Source organism: Gracilinanus agilis, chromosome 2 (genome assembly GCF_016433145.1).
Source record: "Gracilinanus agilis isolate LMUSP501 chromosome 2, AgileGrace, whole genome shotgun sequence".
In the NCBI taxonomy this organism is placed as follows: Eukaryota; Metazoa; Chordata; class Mammalia; order Didelphimorphia; family Didelphidae; genus Gracilinanus; species Gracilinanus agilis.
The window spans coordinates 614,738,889-614,759,489 of NC_058131.1; the positions used below are offsets into that span (position 1 = coordinate 614,738,889).

General features: G+C 36.1%; 1 protein-coding gene across 2 annotated transcripts in view; it reads left to right on the forward strand.

The window, feature by feature from the left end:
- Positions 1-895: 895 nt before the first annotated feature.
- Positions 896-20,601, forward strand: part of SLK (STE20 like kinase) — a 65,324-nt gene continuing 45,618 nt past the window's right edge. For both annotated transcript variants that reach the window (XM_044665548.1, XM_044665549.1), the window contains exon 1: positions 896-1,199. In XM_044665548.1, coding sequence (XP_044521483.1) covers positions 1,050-1,199 — 150 coding nt within the window. In that variant the 5' untranslated portion in view covers positions 896-1,049. The remainder of the gene's footprint in view (positions 1,200-20,601) is intronic.

The window sequence follows — 20,601 nt, forward strand, 5'->3', positions numbered from 1 at the left end:
GCAACTTGGACCATATTGAGTCAAGAATTTCTGGAAGGGCGGGGTGGAGATCGGCGCCATAATATTTTGGTGGGTGCCCTCCACGTTCATATGTCACTAATCAAATCACCGTAATTGGGCTCTAACCGATACCTCCCTGCCAACCTCCAGACTGAGGCTAAGGAAAACGAACAGAAGACGCGTACACCGCAACGTCCCCACAGTAACCGTCCCCAACCGCTTTCCCCCAACGGCAGTGTGAGCTCGCGCGGCCGGAGCGCGCGTGCGCGAGACCAGCTGGGGCACGCCGCCGTGTGCGAGGGCGCGAGCGCGCGCCCCAGGCCGAGGCTCCGGAGGCTGAGGAGGCACCGAGGCGGTCGCAGCGGGAGCGCCCCTAGGGAGATTCTGCAGGCGGCCAGGGAAAGCGCGAGTCCCGCGCTCCGGGAGTGGCGCCTTCGGGGCCCAGAGGGAAGGATACTGGGCCAGGGCGGCGGAGGCCGGCGGCTCGCCCCCGCTTCGCCTGGGAAGACATCCTCCGCTGGCCGCCCGCTCCCGGGGTTCGGCGTGACGCGGGCCTGCGGTCGGGTAGCTGGGACAGCTCACACCTCGACCCATCCCCCGGCCCCCGGCGGGCTCCGGACTCCGGGTTCCTCCGGGACCTGGGGTGGGGGACACGGGGGCCCTGTTCTGGAGTCGGGGCGCCCTCCTCCGCTTCCTTTCCTCGGGACAGCCGCGGGCGGCCCGGCCGCCTCCCCGCCCGCCTGGGAGGCGCGTTAACCGGCACTCGTAGGGCACGGAGCGCCGCCTCCCCCCAGCCTCCTCCTGGTGGGGGCCGGGACCTTGGAAGTGTTGGGTCGCTCCTCCCTGGGGGCGCGGACTGCCCAGCCCTGCCTGGCCGGGCTGCGTGGAGGAGGAGTGGGGCGCCGGAGGGACCCCGATCCCGCCTCCTGCCAGACCGCCAGCTTGCGATCGAAACCTAGACTGAGGAAGCTAGAGAAAGGGAGAGAAACTTCGGCTCTTTAGTGTGGTTTTTATGTTGTAACTGGAGGGAGCTTCGGCCAGCAGGAAAAATGTCCTTTTTCAATTTCCGTAAGATCTTCAAATTGGGCAGCGACAAGAAGAAGAAGCAGTACGAGCATGTGAAGAGAGACTTGAACCCCGAGGACTTTTGGGAAATTATAGGTGAATTGGGGGACGGAGCCTTTGGGAAAGTATTCAAGGTAAGAGCCAAACCGAGAAGCTGCTCCCAGCGGGCGAGGCGGCTCCTTCCCCAAAGTCTTCGTTAGGGCTACTTACGGGTCCTGCATGCCCACTGCCCTGGTTTCCCATTCCTCCCTCCCCGCCACCCCCATCTTCTTCTGGGAGTGTCAAACTTCAGATAAAGAGACAACCACGTTATCTCCTAGCGATGGCCACTGGATTAAATGCTGAGCAAAATGGGGCCTGAATGTACCTTTATAAATAAAGGTTGCTAAAGTTGGGCAAGGAAATGTAAGCTTCACTGTTACACACTTACAAGTTAAATGTCTGCTAAGATGCGTTTTAATTAGATAAAAAGTAGCATCTAGGTTTTGTGGCCTGCCACTTAACTGACCCTGAAGTACTTTTAATGAGAAACGAAATCATGTTTGCAGGACAGATGCAGTAAATAGTACTTTGTCCATTAGCTGTCCCTGGTTGCTTGGAGTAAAACAGGTCTCTTTTTAGGGTAGATGATAGTTTTATTTATATCCAGCACACAGGATAATTTTCCCTTTACCACTTTAAGATGAGAAGAATTAAATTTTTTTTATATTTAAAGTTTGCACTTAGATTTGTTGACAAAAGATATTACAGAACTAAAGTGTCTGAGGGAAATTTTCCAGTAAAAACGTGTATACAAAGCTAGAAGTAAATTGTAGTTTAAAATTCTTTTTGGATAAGTTAACTTTAAAAAATTTTTTCTTTATTTTATTCCAGTAATAGATTTACATGTTTTCCACGGTTACATAGTTCATGTTTTCTCCCTCCCCTCTTCCCTCCTCCCAGCTGGAGTTGACAAGCAATTCCACTGGGTTATATATGTATTTGGCTAAGTTAAATTTTAAAAACAAGTTTAAGATTTCAACTGTAAGCTATTAATATCTATAGTTTTTTTGTGGATTGTTTTTTAGATGGTATGTAAAATATGTCTTTTGTAATCTTTTCATCCTGAAGTTCAAGATTGTCATGATACTGTATTTGAGAAGATTGGATTCTGTGGCCTAGGTGTGAAGTCATGGTTAGAGATAAATGGTATTTCATGTCTTCAGAGACCCTCTACTTGCTCCTTTTCCCATGAAGGATATGCCATATGTTTTATGCAAAAGTTAGCAAACAGATCTGTTACTTATTGTCTAGGAAGGGGAGAAATGGTTTTGGGGGGAAGGGTGGGATTGATGGCTGTAGGGGAAGAAAACTAGGAGATTTGTAGTGGGAGTCAGCTTTGCTCCTCACTAGCTGTGTGACCTTGGGCAAGGCACTTCACCTCTCTAGGCTTGGGTCTCCTCCTCTGTAAAACGAAGTGATTGGACTAGATGATCTCCAAGGATTCTCAGCTTGAGTAGTGTGATTTTTATAACTTGCCTAGGGCTCTGTCAGTCAGTGGCATAAGTCAAGACTTGATTCACTTTTCTTATTCTGAATTCTGTAGGTAAAAGGAAAAGAGGAGTGGCTTGGATAACTTTTGGTAGCACAGGTGTACCCTTGCTTCATACAGGAGGCACCTGAAGTTGTATTTTAAATCATATTTTTTGAATATTTGTTTTTAGCACACTGGGAAATGAAGCATTAAAAAAAAGTAGTTCCTTTGTATTGAACCTTTTCATTTTTCAATGAGAATAAAGAATCCCTTGTTGATATTTCACTTAGGATTTTTGTTTTCTTTAAGTTGGTCACAGATTTATTGATTCTTCATTGGAATGGAACTTGAACATCAAGTCCAAACCCCTCATTTTACAGATGAGATGGCACAGGAAATGGGATAGGCAAGTAATGAACCATTTCACCAATTTCTTCTGCCACATAATTACTGTTTTAGAAGGGGAAAACATGTTGAGGACAAATTCCTGTCACTCTAGCTTGATTGTTTGCTGAGTTTTAGGCAACTTAATTGTTTACTGATTTTTATCTTCATGCTAGCAAGTCATTAATTGAAAGCAGAGAAAAGGTTTAAGAATAAAAAATTTGTTGAAAACTATAAAGTTATATCCAGGAAGTTCAAGGTAACTTCCATAGATTCAATAATTTTATCACTGGAAACCTGATTTTTGAAGACATAAGTATCTTGGGATATTTTCATTGTTCCACTGCTTTTAGGTAATTTTAAACTGATCTAGCCTGTTGGATTTTGTTTCATATTCCTTAAAAGTTCAATTACATTAATTTTGTGTTGATAAAATTCTTTCTATATAAAAAATAAGAATGAGAGGCCAACCATTAAACTTGTATTTTGTTTTTCTAATTTAGAAGTTGCATACAATTTTAATAGAAAATTAGAATTTGGGGCTGCTGTTATATTCCTAGGCACAAAGATAAAATCATAAGTAGGGTAATGTGCTGTGGTTTATGCATTTGATAAGCTCCTTAGAATAGTCTTACTGCTTTTACTTCTATCCAAATCTCTCTTTCCCCCCCTTTTTCTACCCCCTTTCATTCTTTCCCTCTTCTTTTTCTCTACATCCTCCACTATATTTGGAAAATCCAATTTCTTTTCTCTTTAGATTTCATTTCCTTTTCTCTTGATTAGAAAAGGATGTCAAGTTCTGTGTTTAACTTTTGAAAAATTTCTTTCAAGTAATAAAATGAGTTGTGGCTTAACTTGTGGCCTATACTTGATAAGAGTTTCTTATAAAGCTGATGGGAATATACTTTTCCCCCTGCAAGGATATCTAAATTACTTTTGCTTCATATGATGTGTGATTTTTTTTTTAAAGCAACTCCATCTTGGGATATATCCTCATTTTAAATTTATTTATTTTATTTGATTAATTTAGAATATTTTTCCATGGTTACATGATTCATGTTCTTTCTCCCTCTTCCTCCTTCCCCTTTTCCCTCCTGTAGCCAATGAGCAATTCCACTGGGTTTTACATGTATCTTTGTATATCCTCATTTTAATAGAAAAAAAATCTTTAATTTCAATAAATTTCCTTTCACATTTTTTTGTGATTTCCACCGTTGAGTTTCTTGTGAGCTTTTTTTATTTTTCAAATTTTAGGAAAAAAAGGTTATAAATTCCTAGTGATATTATGAAGTGTTGTCATATATTCTTGACCTTTTTGATGATAGTCTACATTTTAGTCTTGAGAAATTACTTTTTTGGTGTGTACAAGTTTTATGCACATGAATATCTTACTTAACTGACTTACTTATGAGACTTAGGATTCATTTGACAACCAAGAAGAAATTGGACTTTTTTTTACTCTAGTACTACTGAGTAGACAAACACTATTAATGTAAAATTAGACTTCAAAATCCAATAAAATTAAAATTATATGCCTTTTTATTGGGGCATATTCCCATGGGAACAGTAAGTATGTACTTCAAATCTCAAAAACACAGAAAGAGTTTTAAAATTCCTGAGTAAATTTTAAAATGTACATGTTTAAAAGGAACTTATTTCATTTTTTAAATTCTAATTTTTACCCAGACTTGGGTATAGGAATATTGAGGGTTTCTTTTGTGTTATTATTTGGAACTTATAAATAATATTTTAAGAATATTTTTTTAAAGGAATGCAAGAAAACAAATTTGGCTTTATTTTTACATGTACCCACAAATATTTTTAGTATTTAGTAGTGTTAGGTTATATCGTACTTGAGTTTCAGTATAACAATTTTTTGTTTTTATTTTATTTTAAAATGTATTATTAAGGGGGCAGCTGGGTAGCTCAGTGGATTGAGAGCCAGGCCTAGAGATGGGAGGTCCTAGGTTCAAATCTGACCTCAGACACTTCCCAGCTGTGTGACCCTGGGCAAGTCACTTGACCTCCATTGCCTACCCTTACCACTCTTCTGTCTTGGAGCCAATACTCAGTATTGATTCCAAGATGGAAGGTAAGGGTTTAAAAAAAAATAAATAAAATGTATTATTAATACATTAAAAAATAACTTGTACCTTTTGTCTTAGAATCCAGAAGAGCAATAAAGGCAGTTGGGCTTAAATGATTTCCTCAGGGTCACCCAGCTAGACAGTGTCTGTGGCTAGATTTGAACTCAGGTGCTCCCAACTCTAGGCCTGGCTCTCTATCCACTGTGCTACTTAGCTGTTCCTCCTAATACATTTTGTTGTGACACAACAGATTCTTCTAAAAAAATCTAAAAAAAAAAAAATCGCCCAAGCAAACCCCTTTAGAAAGTATTTTCTTCTTTCCCCTCCCATCAAAAATAAAATCACATAAACCTGGCAAGAATATCAATAATTAGCAGAAAGAAGAAATATATAATTTAACTTTGATACTTTGGTACTATAACACTGACAATTGTATTTGACCAAAGTTTTTTTTTTGTGTTGATTTTATTTACATTTTTGACCTAAATGTATGTTTTTTTCCATTTTTTTCAGTTAATAGCATTTCATATAGATATTCCCTTATTTCTCTTCTTCATATTTGGTAATACTTAATGGCACAATATTTATATGCATAATATGCTCAAGACTATTCACTCAACTATTCCCAAATTGGATACATTTTGAATCCAGTTTTTATTATCACGAAAATAATGCTTTTTGGAACATTTTTTTTATACATAGAAGTTTTTTCTTGACATCACTAACTTCTTGTAATCTCTTATTCAAAATGTTTGAACAATTTTATGGCAACTCTTATGTAATTCTAAATAATTTTCCAAAATGGTTAAATGAATAAACTGTTCGGGGAGCATTGAGTTGGTGTGCTTCTGTACAAACTTTCAAAAAAGATTTTGTTTTTTCTGACAACTTTGCAAGCATTGTAGGTTTAGGGTGGTATCTCAGTGTTGTTTTAATTGGCATTTTTTGATTTATTAGTTATTTTAAAGTGGTTATTAGTAGTTTGTATTTCTTTTGAAAACTATTAATCTAGTATGAACATTTGTCTATTGGGGAATGGCCTTTATTCTTAAAAATTCGTATCAATTCCATATTGATTTGTATGTCACACTCTTAGAGATATTTGATAGGACATTTTTTTCCATCTATCTTTTCATTAAATTGATTTTATTTGTGCAAAGTTGTAAAATGTTCTATAATGAAAATTATTTTGTCCATTTTTGATCTCTGCTATTCCTTTTCTAGTTACTGATTTTGCCCTATCTATAATTGTGGGAGAAAAGGAAAAGATTTTCTGCTGTAGCTTTTTATATTTAGATGATACAGTTGGGGAAATGTATGCTTTAAGACATAAAGCGTTGATCTAAAGCATTTTCACCAAAATATTATCCAGTTTAGGACTCATTCCCCCCAAACTACCATTTCTTGAGGTTATGGAATACTAGGTTTCTTTGGTACAGTTGTTTCTAGGTCTTGCTTATCTACTTTATTATTACTCTAGTCATCCAGATTCACAGTCAAAATAATTCTTGATTCTTCCATCTCCCTTGCCACCCATATCCAGCCAGTTGCTAAGTCTTAATTGATTTTTATCTCTACAACAGCTTTTGTATCTCTTTCTTTCTTTTCATTCATCTAATATAGTGATGGGCAACCTTTTGAGCTCGGTGTGTCAAAATTCGCCAAAAAAACTGGGCATAACTTTGGTGGTGTGTCAGTCATTTCAAGAAAAAAAACCCCATAATTTCATGATATTTATAGTTTAAATAACAAAAATGTATAATTGTAATATATAACTATTTAATAAACCAAAATAGATAAATTAATATAGATAGAATTGTCATCTATAGTGCACAAAGTGTCTACACTACACTACAGCAAATGTTTCATTCTCAGCATGAGGCCCCATACTTCTCTGTATGCAGCTGTGGGTCATTGAAAACGGCTATGCGTGTCAGTGCTGATACACATGCCATACGTTTACCATCACCGATCTAATCATTTACTCTAATGAAAGCTTTCACCTCTTGCCAAGAGTATAGGAACAGGATCCTAATTGGGTTTCTGTCTTCCAGTCTCTCCCTCCTGTCCAGTCAGCCCTCCACTTAGTTGCCAAGATAATAGTCTTCAAGCACAAGTTTGACTTGTTTTATTACCTCTCCCCATCAAGAAACTTCAGTGACTCCCTACTGCCTGAGGATAAAATAAAGATTTCATATATTCTTGCTATATTCTCAGTCTGATTCTAGTCTACCTTTCTATGCTTTTTACTTCTCTGCTTTATATATTTTGTGTTCCATCCATTGGCCTACTTGCTGTTCCTCATACACAACATTCCATCTTCAGCCTCTATACTTTTAAAAATAGGCTTCATGCCTGAAATGCATTTGTTCTTCACTTCTGCCTAAGATAATCCCTATCTTCCTTCAAAGTTTAGTTTCAAGTGGCATCTCTTAGTGTAAGACTTGCTTGATTCCCTTGGTTGTTAGTACTTGATTCCTTCTCAAATGATCATGTGTGCACATATTTGTTTATGTGTAGTATCCTCCAATGGAATATAAGCTCCCTGAAGCAAAGATTATTTTTCATTTTGGTTTTTGTTTCTGGCACACTAACATATGGTAGATTTGCTTTTTAAAAAACTCTAGTATCAGATATATTTTTAATAATTAATGTTTTTTTAATATTATTTGAGATATGACTAGAGCAACTTCTGCTTTTTATTATGTCCCTTAATATTTTTGTCATTTATTCTTTCAAATGGCTTTTTTCATTGGTTCTTCTAAATCTCTAAAGCATCACTTAGGTATTTGATTGTTCTATCATTGTAGCGGAAGAAAATTTTGGAGAGTAACATGTTTGGTAAGTTACTAAAGATTTCCTTAAAACACTTTTTGTCTTGTTAATAAAACACAAAAAGTTAATGCTTTTAAGGTACTTATCTTGTATCATTTTAATTTGCTGAAGTTATTAATTTTCTCAAATGATTTTTGTTGTTCATATACTAGAGATTTATAAATAAATTATCTTAACATTTGCAAATAGAAGATCATTTCCTCCCCCCTTTCCTGTACCTATTTCTTACCTTTATTTTTCTTGTCTTATTGCATACAATACTGCATGCAATGCCATGCAATATGTAGGGAGCTGGCCTTAGATATTATTTTGTTTTGTTTTATTTTTTTAAATGAAATTTATTTTCAAGTATTTTTTCAAGGTTATATGATTCATGTTCTCTCCCTCCTCCCTTTCCTCCCCACTCTGGAAGTTGACAAGCAATTCCACTGGATTATACATGTATTATCATTCAATACCTAGTTTCATATTATTTATTTTTGTAATAGTCTTTTAAACCAAAACCCCAAATCCTGTACCCATATAAATAAGCAATAAATCATATGTTTTTCTGTTGCATTTCTACTCCCACAGTTCTTTCTCTTGATGTGGATACTTTCTCATGAGTCCCTTGTGATTGTCCTGGATCATTGTGTTGCTATTGGTAGCAAAGTCTATTACATTTCATTGTCCCACAATATTTCAGTTAGTGGATAGTGTTCTCTTGGTTCTGCTTATTTCACTCCGCATCAGTTCATGGAGGTCTACCCAGTTTTTATAGAAATTAAGCAGCTCATCATTCCTTATAGAACAATAGTATTCTATCACTATCATATACTACAATTTGTTCAGCCATTCCCCAGTCAAGGGACACCCCTTCATTTTCCAATTTTTTGCCACCACAAAGAGCACGGCTATAAATATTTTTGTATGAACTTTTTAAAAAAATCTCTTTGGGGTACAAACCTAGTAGTGGTATGGGCATTCCAAATTTCCTTCCAGAATGGTTGGATCAGTTCACAACTCCACCAGCAATGCATTTGTGTTCCAATTTTGCCACATCCCCTCCAACATTTATTATTTTCTTTTACCGTCATATTGCTGGCTGTAGATTTTAGAAGACCTGGACTCAAGCCTCACTTTTTTCACATACTGGTTTTTTATTTCTGGGCAAGTCAGTTAAACTTTTCAGTGTCCTTGGCAACTTGCTAAGACTGTTTCACAGTAGTGGTTGATCTGCATTAGTAGATGGATTTCTTTTTTTCTGAGAATTGCCTACATGAAGAAATCAAAGTTGAAAAATATAGTAAAAGGTCAAATAATGGAAATAGTAGATATTTTTGCTTTGCCTTTGATCTTACTAGGAAAGCCTCCAATGTTTCTCTTATAAATAATACTAATTTTTGTTATTAAAGTTTTAGCGATGTTTTTGTGTTTTTATTAGTAATTTTCTTTCACTTTCACTCATCCATTGAATGTCACTCTTACAAAGAAAAGCAGTTATGCAAAACCATTAGAAGATAGAGTGACAGTGTATACGAGATTGTTTTTATTAGTCCTTCATGTCTCTATTGAAACAGGAGTATCACCATCTGTTCTCTGGGACCATTACAATTAGTCTTGAATTCAACCACCTTTTAGTTTTGTTTTTATTTACATTATTATGCCATTATTCATACATTAAGACCTAATTTTATCAATCAAAACATTCCAACACTATAAGTATAAAATCATACTTAATAGTAAACCCCATTATTTAATATATCTTATACCAAAATGCCTAGACTTAGGCTTATTATCAGAGTTACCAGCATCACTACTTGTGTACTTTGGGGCCATAAGTAGTCTTAATGAAACAAAGAGAAACACTGCTCTGACAAGGATGTGACTTGTTACAAGTGAGAATTGAAAACTCTTGACAAAAGACTGTTGTTGGAGCTAATGTTTGGCACAAAACAATGTAATGATTACTCACTAGCCCTTCTCAGTAAGAATGAGGGTGATTGGGTTATCTGCTTTGAGAAATGGCACAGATTCAATGTGTAATTAAAAGTTTTTACTTTACATTTTTTTGATTGTCAATAGAGTATGCCTGAATTTGAGTATGGATTATAGAAAATGAGGTCCCATTCTATTGTTCTGATTCTGCTTATTTCACTCTGCATAGTTCATACACCTCTGAATGAATGAATGTGTCAAGCACTGTGCTAAGTTTTGGGGTTATCAAAACAAACAAACTAGACCAGTGGTTCCCAAACTTTTTTTGGCCTACTGCCCCCTTTCCAGAAAAAAATATTACTTAGCCCCCTGGAAATTAATTTTTAAAAAATTTTAATATCAATTAATAGGAAAGATAAATGCACCTGTGGCCATCACCGCCTCCCTGGATCGCTGCAGCACCCACCAGGGGGCTGTGGCGTCCACTTTGGGAATCACAGAACTAGACCATCCTAGCTCTTAAGAAGCCTACATTCTAATAGGAGAAGGGATCTGAAAGTCAGAGGAAGTTGTTACTGAGGGCATCCATATGTTTTGGAAAATAGCTGGGAGAAGCCTGGTTCTAGGCAAAGAAGGTAAAAAGCTCAGTCAGAACCCAGTATCCCAGTGTCAGAGTTCAAGGTTTCAGCAAGTTTTCAGAGTTTCTCTGAATTCCTTATATGTAAATATCACAATTTGTTCAGGCATTCTCCAATTGGAAGTAGACAGTTTCTTTCTAGTTCTTTTCTACCATAAAAATTGCTTCTATGAATATTTTGTTATATGTGAGACCTTTCCTTCCATCTTTGACCTTCTTAGGGCATACGTACTGAGTATTGGGGCACTTGGACCACTAAGCTGTTTAATCTTTTTTATGTAATTCCAAATTATTTTCTAGAAAGATTATATCAGCTTACAACCAGTCCAAAACAATAGTTTGTCTCACCTTACTCCACGATCTTGCCAAAACTGACCATTTCCATTTGTCATCTTTGCCAATTGATTATTTGTGAGATAAAAACTCAGCTTTTATTTTAATTTGCATTTACTCTTGATTTTAGATTGGTATTTTTGAATACAAAAAGTCCTTTTAACCTATTCTTTTTTAGTGTCCTTCATCCCCAAACATGAAGGCTTTATTGAAAACATCACTGTAATGCTACTTAGTAGAATGAAATTAATTTTTTAAATAATGGATAGAATATAGCAATATACTTTTTATTTTAAATTTATTTTTAATTTTATTTTCCAAATTACACATAATAACAATTTTCAGTATGTTTTCTGAAATTGTAAGATCTAAATTGTCTTCTTTCTTTTCTTCTCTCCCTTGCTTGGAAATGGGTAAGTAGTTTGATCTGGGTTATATATGTATTATCATGCAAAACTTATTTCCATATTGGTTGTTTGTAGTAAGAGAATACTCGTATCAAACCAAAATAAAAATAAAATCGAGGGAAAAATAGTGTGCTTTGATCTACATTCCGACTCCCAACAGTTCTTTCTCTGGAAGTGGATAGCATTCTTTGTAAAAAGTCTTTCAGAATTGTCTTGGATCATTATGTTGCTGAAAGTAACTAAGTCTTTCATAGTTACTTATTGTATAAAATTGACGTTACTATGTAAAATGTTCTCCTGGTTCTGCTTATTTCACTGCATCAGTTCATTCAGGTCTTTCCATCTTTTCTGGAAGTCATTCTGCCTATCATTTCTTATAACAAAATAGTATTCCATCACTGTCGTATATCACAGTTTGTTCATCCATTCCCCAGTTGATGGACATCCTCTCGATTTCTAATTCTTTGCTATTACAAAAAAGAGATGTTATAAATATTTTTGTACAAGTAGGTCCTTTCCCCCTTTTTTTGGATCTCTTTGAGATAAGACCTAGTAATGGAATTATAGGATCAAAGTTTTATACAGTTTTATAGCCCTTTGGGCATAGTTCCAAATTGCCCTCCAGAATGGATGGATTAGTTCACAACTTTGTTGTGTGTGGGGAGCTGCAGAGCGGAGGAGGAGAGTAGGGAGAAGAGTAGGGGTTTGCCAGATTAAAGATCCTTTTTCTTTGATCATTTTCTCTACTGTTCTTTTATTTTTTAATCATTTCACTATCAATAATGCATTAGTATCCCAGTTTTGCCACATCCCCTCCAACATTTGCCATTTTCCTTAACTGTCATATTGGCCAATTTGATAGGTGTCAGGTGGCATTTCAGTTATTTTAATTTGTGTTTCTCTAATCAAGAGTGATTTGGGACATTTTTTAATATGATGGCTTTGATTTTAGCTTTGGTTTCTTCATCTGAAAGCTGTTTGTTTATATCCTTTGACCATTTGTCAATTAGGGAATGACTAGGAATATGCTTTTAATATAAATTGAAAAAGTCCTCAAACTCTAGATAATTTAAATGTAAATTTTCTTGGCATAATATATATATTTTTGGTTAATCAGATAGGAGGTACAGGGGATAAAGTACTAGGCCTGGAGTAAGAAAGTCATGATCTGAAATTTTGCCTCAGACACTTAGTTAACTATGTGACTCTGGGCAAGTCATTAATTTATTTAAATTTAATTATTAAAAAATCCATACCTTTTGTCTTAGAATCAATATGGTGCATTGGTTCTAAGGCAGAAGAGTGGTAAGAGCCAGGCAGTAGTCACACAATCAGGAAGTATCTCAGATCACATTTGAACCCAGGATCTCCTGGTCTCTAGGCCTGGCTTGCAATCTACTGAACTACTTAGCTGCTCCCTGGGCAAGTCATTTAAATTTTGTTTGCTTCAGTTTCTTCATCTGTCAAATGGGAATAACAGTAATCCCACCTCTCAGTATTATTGGATCAAATTAAATAATATTTGTTTAAGCTCATTATTAACCATATAAATGGTAGCTATTATATTATCCAATTAAATTGGCTGACTATTTATTATTATTGTTAAGTGGAGGAAATGGTTTTTTTTTAATGAACAGAACATGAATTGTATCATTATTGGGTTTTTCTTTTGTAATTAAGTTTTTATTTCTATTTTTCTCATGAGTTTTGAATACTATTTATATCAATTTAAAAATTGATGCTTAGAGACTCACAATAATTAACAAAGGGATCTTAGAGGTCATCCAGTAGAGTGTAATCCTCCAGAGAAACAGTCTCTGGGAAACTATCTTCCTGAAGATCACAGAACTAGTCAGTGGCAGATTCAGTACTAGAACCTAACTTTTATAACAGTTTTGTAAATTTCATCATTCTTTAAGTTCTGGATTCATTAATGTTGAATATCTTTGTGATTCTTGCTTGCTTTTAAAAAGTTGGAAAAGTGTTATTTTTTAAAGCTTATAAGAACTATCTAATTTTCTCTTTTTTTGGAAGAAAAACCTTTTTTTTTAAAAATATCGTTTTTAACTGCCCAATAACAGTCACTTGATGTAGAGCATGTCCTACAAAGAAATGTCCCAAAGAAAAAGTTGAATAAAACAACAAAAAAATACAGGCTACAATAGATATAGGAGTGTTCGGCTTTTCAGTGACCTTTCATTTGATCATCCTTTTCCATAAATACTGCCCTTCCTCCCTTATACCACTCCCTATATGGCTTTTTTCCTTTGTGTGCCTGGTCTGATTTCAGCCACTTGTACAGACTCTGTCTTCTTTGTACTCTAATCTGGTATTAAGATGTCAGATCCATATTCCAGTATCAGAGTGAAACACCAAAAACTGATGGCAAATTACTTATTAGGTGTCCTTTCAATTTTATCTTTTGATGCTCTTGACATGATCTGATGAAGCTGCCCTCTAATGCCAAACATTTTTTTCTTAGTTTATTAATTTTTTAGATTTAAATATTTTTATTTTTTTAGAAAAATTTTCCATGGTTACATGATTCTTGTTTTTACTTTCCCCTTCACTCCTTCCTTCACTCCCCCCCCCCCCAATCCAGTGTGCATTTCCACTGGTTTTAACATGTGTGACCAGTCAAGACTTATTTACATATTATTGATAATTGTATTGGTGTGGTCATTTAGTGTCTACATCCCCAACCATGTCTGCATCAACCCATGTGTTTAAGTGGTTGTTTTACTTCTGTGTTTCCACTCCTGCAGTTCTTCCTCTGAATGTGGGTAGCGTTCTTTTCCATAAATTCCTCAGAATTGTCCTGAGTCATTGCATTGCTGCCAGTGTAGAAGTCCATTACATTCAATTTTACCACAGTGTATCAGTCTCTGTGTACAATGTTCTTCTGGCTCTGCTCTTTTCACTCTGCATCAGTTCCTGGAGGTCTTTCCAGTTCACATGGAATTCCTCTAGTTTATAATTCCTTTGAGCACAATAGTATTCCATCACCAGCATATACCACAATTTGTTCAGCCATTCCCCAATTGAAGGGCATACCCTCGTTTTCCAGGTTTTTGCCACCACAAAAAGCGCGGCTATAAATATTTTTGTACAAGTCTGTTTATCTATGATCTCTTTGGGGTACAAACCCAGCAATGCTATGGCTGGATCAAAGGGGCAGGCAATCTTTTATCGCTCTTTGGGCATAGTTCCAAATTGCCATCCAGAATGGTTGGATCAGTTCTCAACTCCACCAGCAACGCATTAATGTTCCAATTTTGCCACATCCCCTCCAACACCCCCTGCTATCATTTTAGCCAATCTGCTAGGTGTGAGGTGGTACCTCAGAGTTGTTTTGATTTGCATTTCTCTAATTATTAGAGATTTAGAACACTTTCTCATGTGCTTATTGATACTTTTGATTTCTTTATCTGAAAATTGCCTGTTCATGTCCCTTGCCCATTTATCAATTGGGGAATGGCTTGATTTTTTGTACAATTGTTGTTTCCCTTCTGATTTTTGTTACATTGTTTTTGTTTGTACAAAACCTTTTTAATTTAATATAATCAAAATTATTTTACAGTTTGTAATTTTTTTCTAACTCTTGCTTGGTTTTAAAATTTTCCCTTTCCCATAGATCTGACAGGTATACTATTCTATGTTCACCTACTTTTCTTATAGTTTCCTTCTTTATGTTCAAGTCATTCACCCATTCTGAATTTATCTTGATGTAGGGTGAATGCCAAACATTTTTGAAGGCTTATTTTTCCTTTCACTTTTTTGGGAGGCATTCTGTTTATATTTTTTCCCCACCTCTTTCCTTTACATTTTGCAGATAAGCTTGTAATTTAAACTAAGTGTTGCCCTTGGCTGTCATATCTCTTAGCAAAAAAAAAAATCAAATATTGTTTGACTAAGAGTCTGGATTATTTTGGATTCTGGATTTGGATTGGAGTTCTGGATTATTTTGGCCTTGTTGTGGCAGCTGTTTTATATCAGTTAAAATTTTCTAGGAAATTTTGATCCAAATTATTATTTATATATTTGCTATTTAGAAAAATTTCAGGTGAGATTTTATTCTGAAGTCTGTGAGCTTGCTTTTTAAATACTCTGATAAATGTATTCAAGATAATTTGTTTCATTTGTAATCCTATGAATTTTATTTCATGCATTTAGAAACCATTCTGAGAAAGTGGTCCATAGGCTTTATTAGATGAGTCCAAGGGTTCATGAGACAAAAAGATTAATTAAGAAACTATCTTCAGGTTCTTTAAATAGGTTGGTTAGGAGCTATTATCATTTGCATGCAATGCTATCTCATCTTTATTCTTCCAAATTTAGCTTTGATTTTTATTTTTATTCAAGTTAATGGACTGAATGTATCAAAACAACTAATGTGTAGATGACTGCTTTGTTATTAATGATCACTTTGTTTTTGTGATAATTGAGTGGGCTCCCTGTGGCAAACTTTTTCAAGTACACAGATGAAATTTAAAGTAGATGGGCAAACATGCATGGTTGTGATAATGCATGGTTGCAAGGAATACCCATATACTTAAATCACAGATCTATTAAGAGTTTTGAAGTATTGCCCATTTGCCATATCTGGTGCTTTTTCACTCTTTTTGAAGAAAGTATTCATGACATACAGAGTGCTTCTGCTTAATCTTACTCTTATTGCCAGAGCAAAGCCTTTCCAATCTGATATCCTCCAAAGCTTGGAATCTACAGGCAAAGCTTTAGAAAATCTACATTCACCAAAATACTATTTTTAGAGGCAAAAGGGGCAAACAGCTGTTCTTAAAATCAATTGGGGGGCAGCTGGGTGGCTCAGTGGATTGAGAGCCAGGCCTAGAGATGGGAGGTGCGCTAGGTTCAAATCCGTCCTCAGACATTTCCTAGCTTTGTGACTCTGGACAAGTTACTTAACCCCATTGCCTAGACCTTACCACTCTTCTGTCTTTGAACCTACACACATGGTATGCAAGGTAAGGGTTTAAAAAAATAAAAATACAAAAATTAATTAGTATAAATTTATCGTTAGTTGTACAGAGAACAAAAGAGCTAAATATCTTGATCTCTTGAATCTCAGGTCCTGATGTTGTATACCCAATTTTTGCTGTCTCTCTTAAGATCAACTCATATCTTTTTTTTTTTTTAATTTTAAACCCTTAACTTCTGTGTATTGACTTATAGGTGGAAGAGTGGTAAGGGTAGGCAATGGGGGTCAAGTGACTTGCCCAGGGTCACACAGCTGGGAAGTGTCTGAGGCTGGATTTGAACCCAGGACCTCCCGTCTCTAGGCCTGGCTCTCAATCCACCCCAACTCATCTTTTTAATGAGGTCTTCTACTCCATCGGATATTATCTTCTTTAAATACCCAAAGTAAACTGTCATGTATGGCTTGATGGCATTTTGTATACTCTTGTATTGAATTATTTATTGGTCTTGTTTTGTAACTTGGCATGTTTTGTTTACCTAACTAGCTCAATAGAAAATAGGAACCATATCTTATATTTCTTTGTACTTCCTATAGCTTCTTGCATAGTGTTTATAGAGAGATTGCTCTCAACTGATATTTGTTGGCTATTGTACTACTATACTTGACTGAAGAATAAATTCATAACAATTTTCTATTCCACATTTTTTAACCTTTTTTGATTATCCCCATGTTCCTTTGATTAGATAAATAAGTAATGATTGTACGGTGGCATTAACTTTAGACTATTCTCATTTGCTAAATTGGTAGCTAAAGGGAATGTGGTAGATATAGTTTTTTTAGATTTTTGGCAAAGTTTTTAATAAATTGACTAAAAAAAATCTCTATCCAGCTTTCTTGTCCTTGACTTTCTTGAATGTTGTCTTTTAAAAAAATTTATTTTTATCGTCATGCAAAATACATTTCCATATTGGTCATTGTTGTAAGAGCCAGTCATACATAACCAAAAACCCTAAAATAAAACCATATATACACTGATGTGAAAGCTAGCTTCAACAGTTCGTTCTCTGGAGGTAGATAGCATTTCCTGAAATATCTTTAAGGATTGTCCCAGATCGTTGCATTGCTGAGAGTAGCCAAGTTTTCATAGGTGGTCATCGTACAAATTTACTGTAATTGTGTATAATGTTCTCCCAGTTCTCCTTATTTTGCTCTGCATCAGTTTCTGCAGATCTTTCCAGATTTTATTCTGAAATCATCTTGCTTATCATTTCTTATAGGACAGTAGTATTCCATTGCCAACATGTACCACAATTTGATGGAATCCTCTCATTTTCCAATTCTTTGCCACTACTGCTATAAACATTTTTGTACAAGTAGGTCCTTTCCCCATTTTTATTATCTCTTTGGGAAACAGACCTAGTAGTGGTATTACTGGATCAAAGTGTATGCACAGTTTTATAACCCTTTGGGCACAGTTCCAAATTATCCTCCAGAATGGTTGGATCAGTTCAGAACTCCACCAACAGTGCATTAGTGTCCCAGTTTTGCCCGCCCCCCCCATCAACATTTTATCACTTTCCTTTACTGCCATATTGGTCATTTTGGTAGTTGGGAGGTGGTACCTCATTGTTTTAATTTACATTTCCCTAATCAAGAGTGACTTAGAACATTTTTTCGTGTGAGTATTGATGGTTTTGATTTCTTCATCTGAAAATTGCTTGTTCATATTCATTGACCTTTTGTTAATTGGGGAATGGCTTGTATTCTTATAAATTTGACTTAATTCTTTATAAATCTGAGAAATGAGACCTTTATCAGAGAAATTTGTTATAAAAATTTCTTCCCAGTTTTTTATTTCTCTTTCATTATTAGTTTTGTTTGTACAAAAGCTTTTTAATTTAATATAATAAAAATGATTAATTTTACATCGTATAATACTCTATCTATTGTTTGGTTGATCTAATCTTAAATTATGAACTGCCTTCTGGACATTTTGAGCTGACTGCCTAGGCATCTCAGACTCAGAATATCTAAATCAGAACCCATTATTTTTAGCACTTAAATCCACCTCCTTCCACACTTCCCTTTTACTGTTGAGGGTCCACTTATCCATTTACTCAGGTTCAAAACTTTGTCATCCCTGACTTGTCATTCTTCTATATAATCCAGTCAGTTGTCACATCTTGTTTCTACCTTTGTAGTATCTTTCTAATGTGTCCTCCTCTGTCTACTCCTCTAAGACCTTATTTTAGACATTCGTTATCTCTCACCTAGATCATTACATTAACCTAGTATTTTCTTTTCCTGTCTCAAGTTTCTTTCCGTTCCTTTTTCTCCTCTGTAAAGATACCAATACCAGTACCACTATACTCTCTACAGTGATTTTCCTGCTTCTCAGATCTGGACTTGTCATCTCTCCCCTCTACTCAGTGAATAACTCCCAGGTGCTTCTAAAATCAAATGAGGTAATAATATTTGTAAAGTGGTTGGCACATAAGTAGTGGTCTACACATAAGTAGAGCTTAATAGATGCTTGTTCCTTTCAATTCTCTTCTAGGATTTAATATAGTCTCCTTTGGTGTTTAAAGCTCTTTTCAACCTGGTACCTTATTAGATTATCACTCCCCTCCATGCATTATACAGTTTAGACATATTGATCTTGCTTTTCCTCACTTATGCCATTCCATATTCCATTTCTTTGCCTTTGCATTGACTTAAAATACTTCTCTTACCTTCCATGTTTTGGAATCTTTGGTTTTTCTCAAAACCTGGCACAAACTCCAGTTTCTCAATGGAGCCATTTAGTGTCTCCTTCTAGTGACATCTATTCCAAAATTTCCTTTTGTATGTATTTGAGATACAGTTATTTTTGTAGATACTGTTTTCTGTCAGATTATAAGCTCTTTGAAGGAAGGCATTATTTCACTTTATCTTTGTGTTCTCAGTGCATAGCACAGAGCCCGTAAGATAACAACACTTGAAAAATGTTTGTCAATTGATTGTGGAAAATATGGTGTAAGGATTAAAAATTAAAGGTTGTACTAAATATATAAAAATGTTGCCGAAAATATATTACTCAAGTCAGAATGATTTTTTATGGTAGCTTATTTACAAAAGGAGAAAGAATGAAAGCAAGAAAATCAGAGAGAGAATACATAATCACTCTGGCCTGGTCCAAACCAGGCAGGGCTTCAGAGGCCCCAACAAAGGGGGCCCAGAGGTAAATTAAACAAGTTTTAGTCACAAGGCCTCCTCCAAGACGAGGGGCCTCTCCAGAGGCTAGTACATGTAGAAAAGCCAGGAAAGAGAGTCAACCTTCTTCAATCACAGACTTGGTAGTTCTAAGCGAAAATCCAAGAGCAGTCTCAGGTCCCCAACCGGAGCTCCTCCAGGGCCAAGTTCGAAGGCATAAGAGCTGGTGACAGGAAGTTCTTGCCACTTTTAAAGACCATTCCTTTTATCACTTCCTGTGTCTTCCTTCTACTTTATGTGGACCAATTGCAGCTATAGTTTTGCTTAGGACTGCCCAGGGGGCAGTCATTTGATTCTGATTTGTCAGCCACAATCGTGGGTCACAGACCTTTCCATACTTAAAGATAAGTAAATCTAAAAATGGGCAGGGGAGAGTTAATCCCATCTTCACAATCCCCCCTGTGATCATTTGGGAGACTAGTTTTCCCAATTGATCATTTAACACAGTGGTTCCCAAGCTTTTTTGGCCTATCTCCCCCTTTTCCAGAAAAAATATTACTTAGCCCCCTGGAAATTAACTTTTTAAACATTTTAATAGCAATTAGTAGGAAAGATAAATGCACCTGTGGCTATCACCACTCCCCTGGATTGCTCTAGCACCCACTGGGGGCGGTAGCAGCTACTTTGGGAATCACTGATTTAACATAATCGGCTTATACCTCTAAAAATCTTCTAAGTACAGGTGTATACAATATTGCACCTTCTAAAAGAAAATTACAGTAGTTAGAGATAATAGGGAAATAGAAGAGAGAGAAAGCAAAACCAGTGTTTGCTAGGCTCATTGACAAAAAGCCAATGGGGCAGGCCCCTTTGGCATAAGAGTATACATTCAAAATAACTGTGTCCAGCCCCCTTCATTTCAGTCAATTGCACCCCAAAGTTCATTCTGGATCTTCTGATGCAGTGTAGGTTTCTCCAAACCTGGAGAATGAATCTTTCTCCAAACAGTTCATTTTCTGGATTCAAGGAGGTAGCAAGCTTCTTTCCCTGAAATTTTTCTCAAACAGAATTTTAAATTGTGGATTTTATGAAAATAATTACAATGGAGAGACTTAGGTTAGAAGATAATACTATTAGATGGATTCATAAATGTTTAAATGTTCATCTCAAAGAGATTTATGGTTCCATGCTAGTTTGGAAAAAATATTTCAATGGAGTATCCCAGATATCTATACTTAGGTTTATGTTAATAAACATTTTATTGATGATTTAGATAAAGGTTAGATGATATC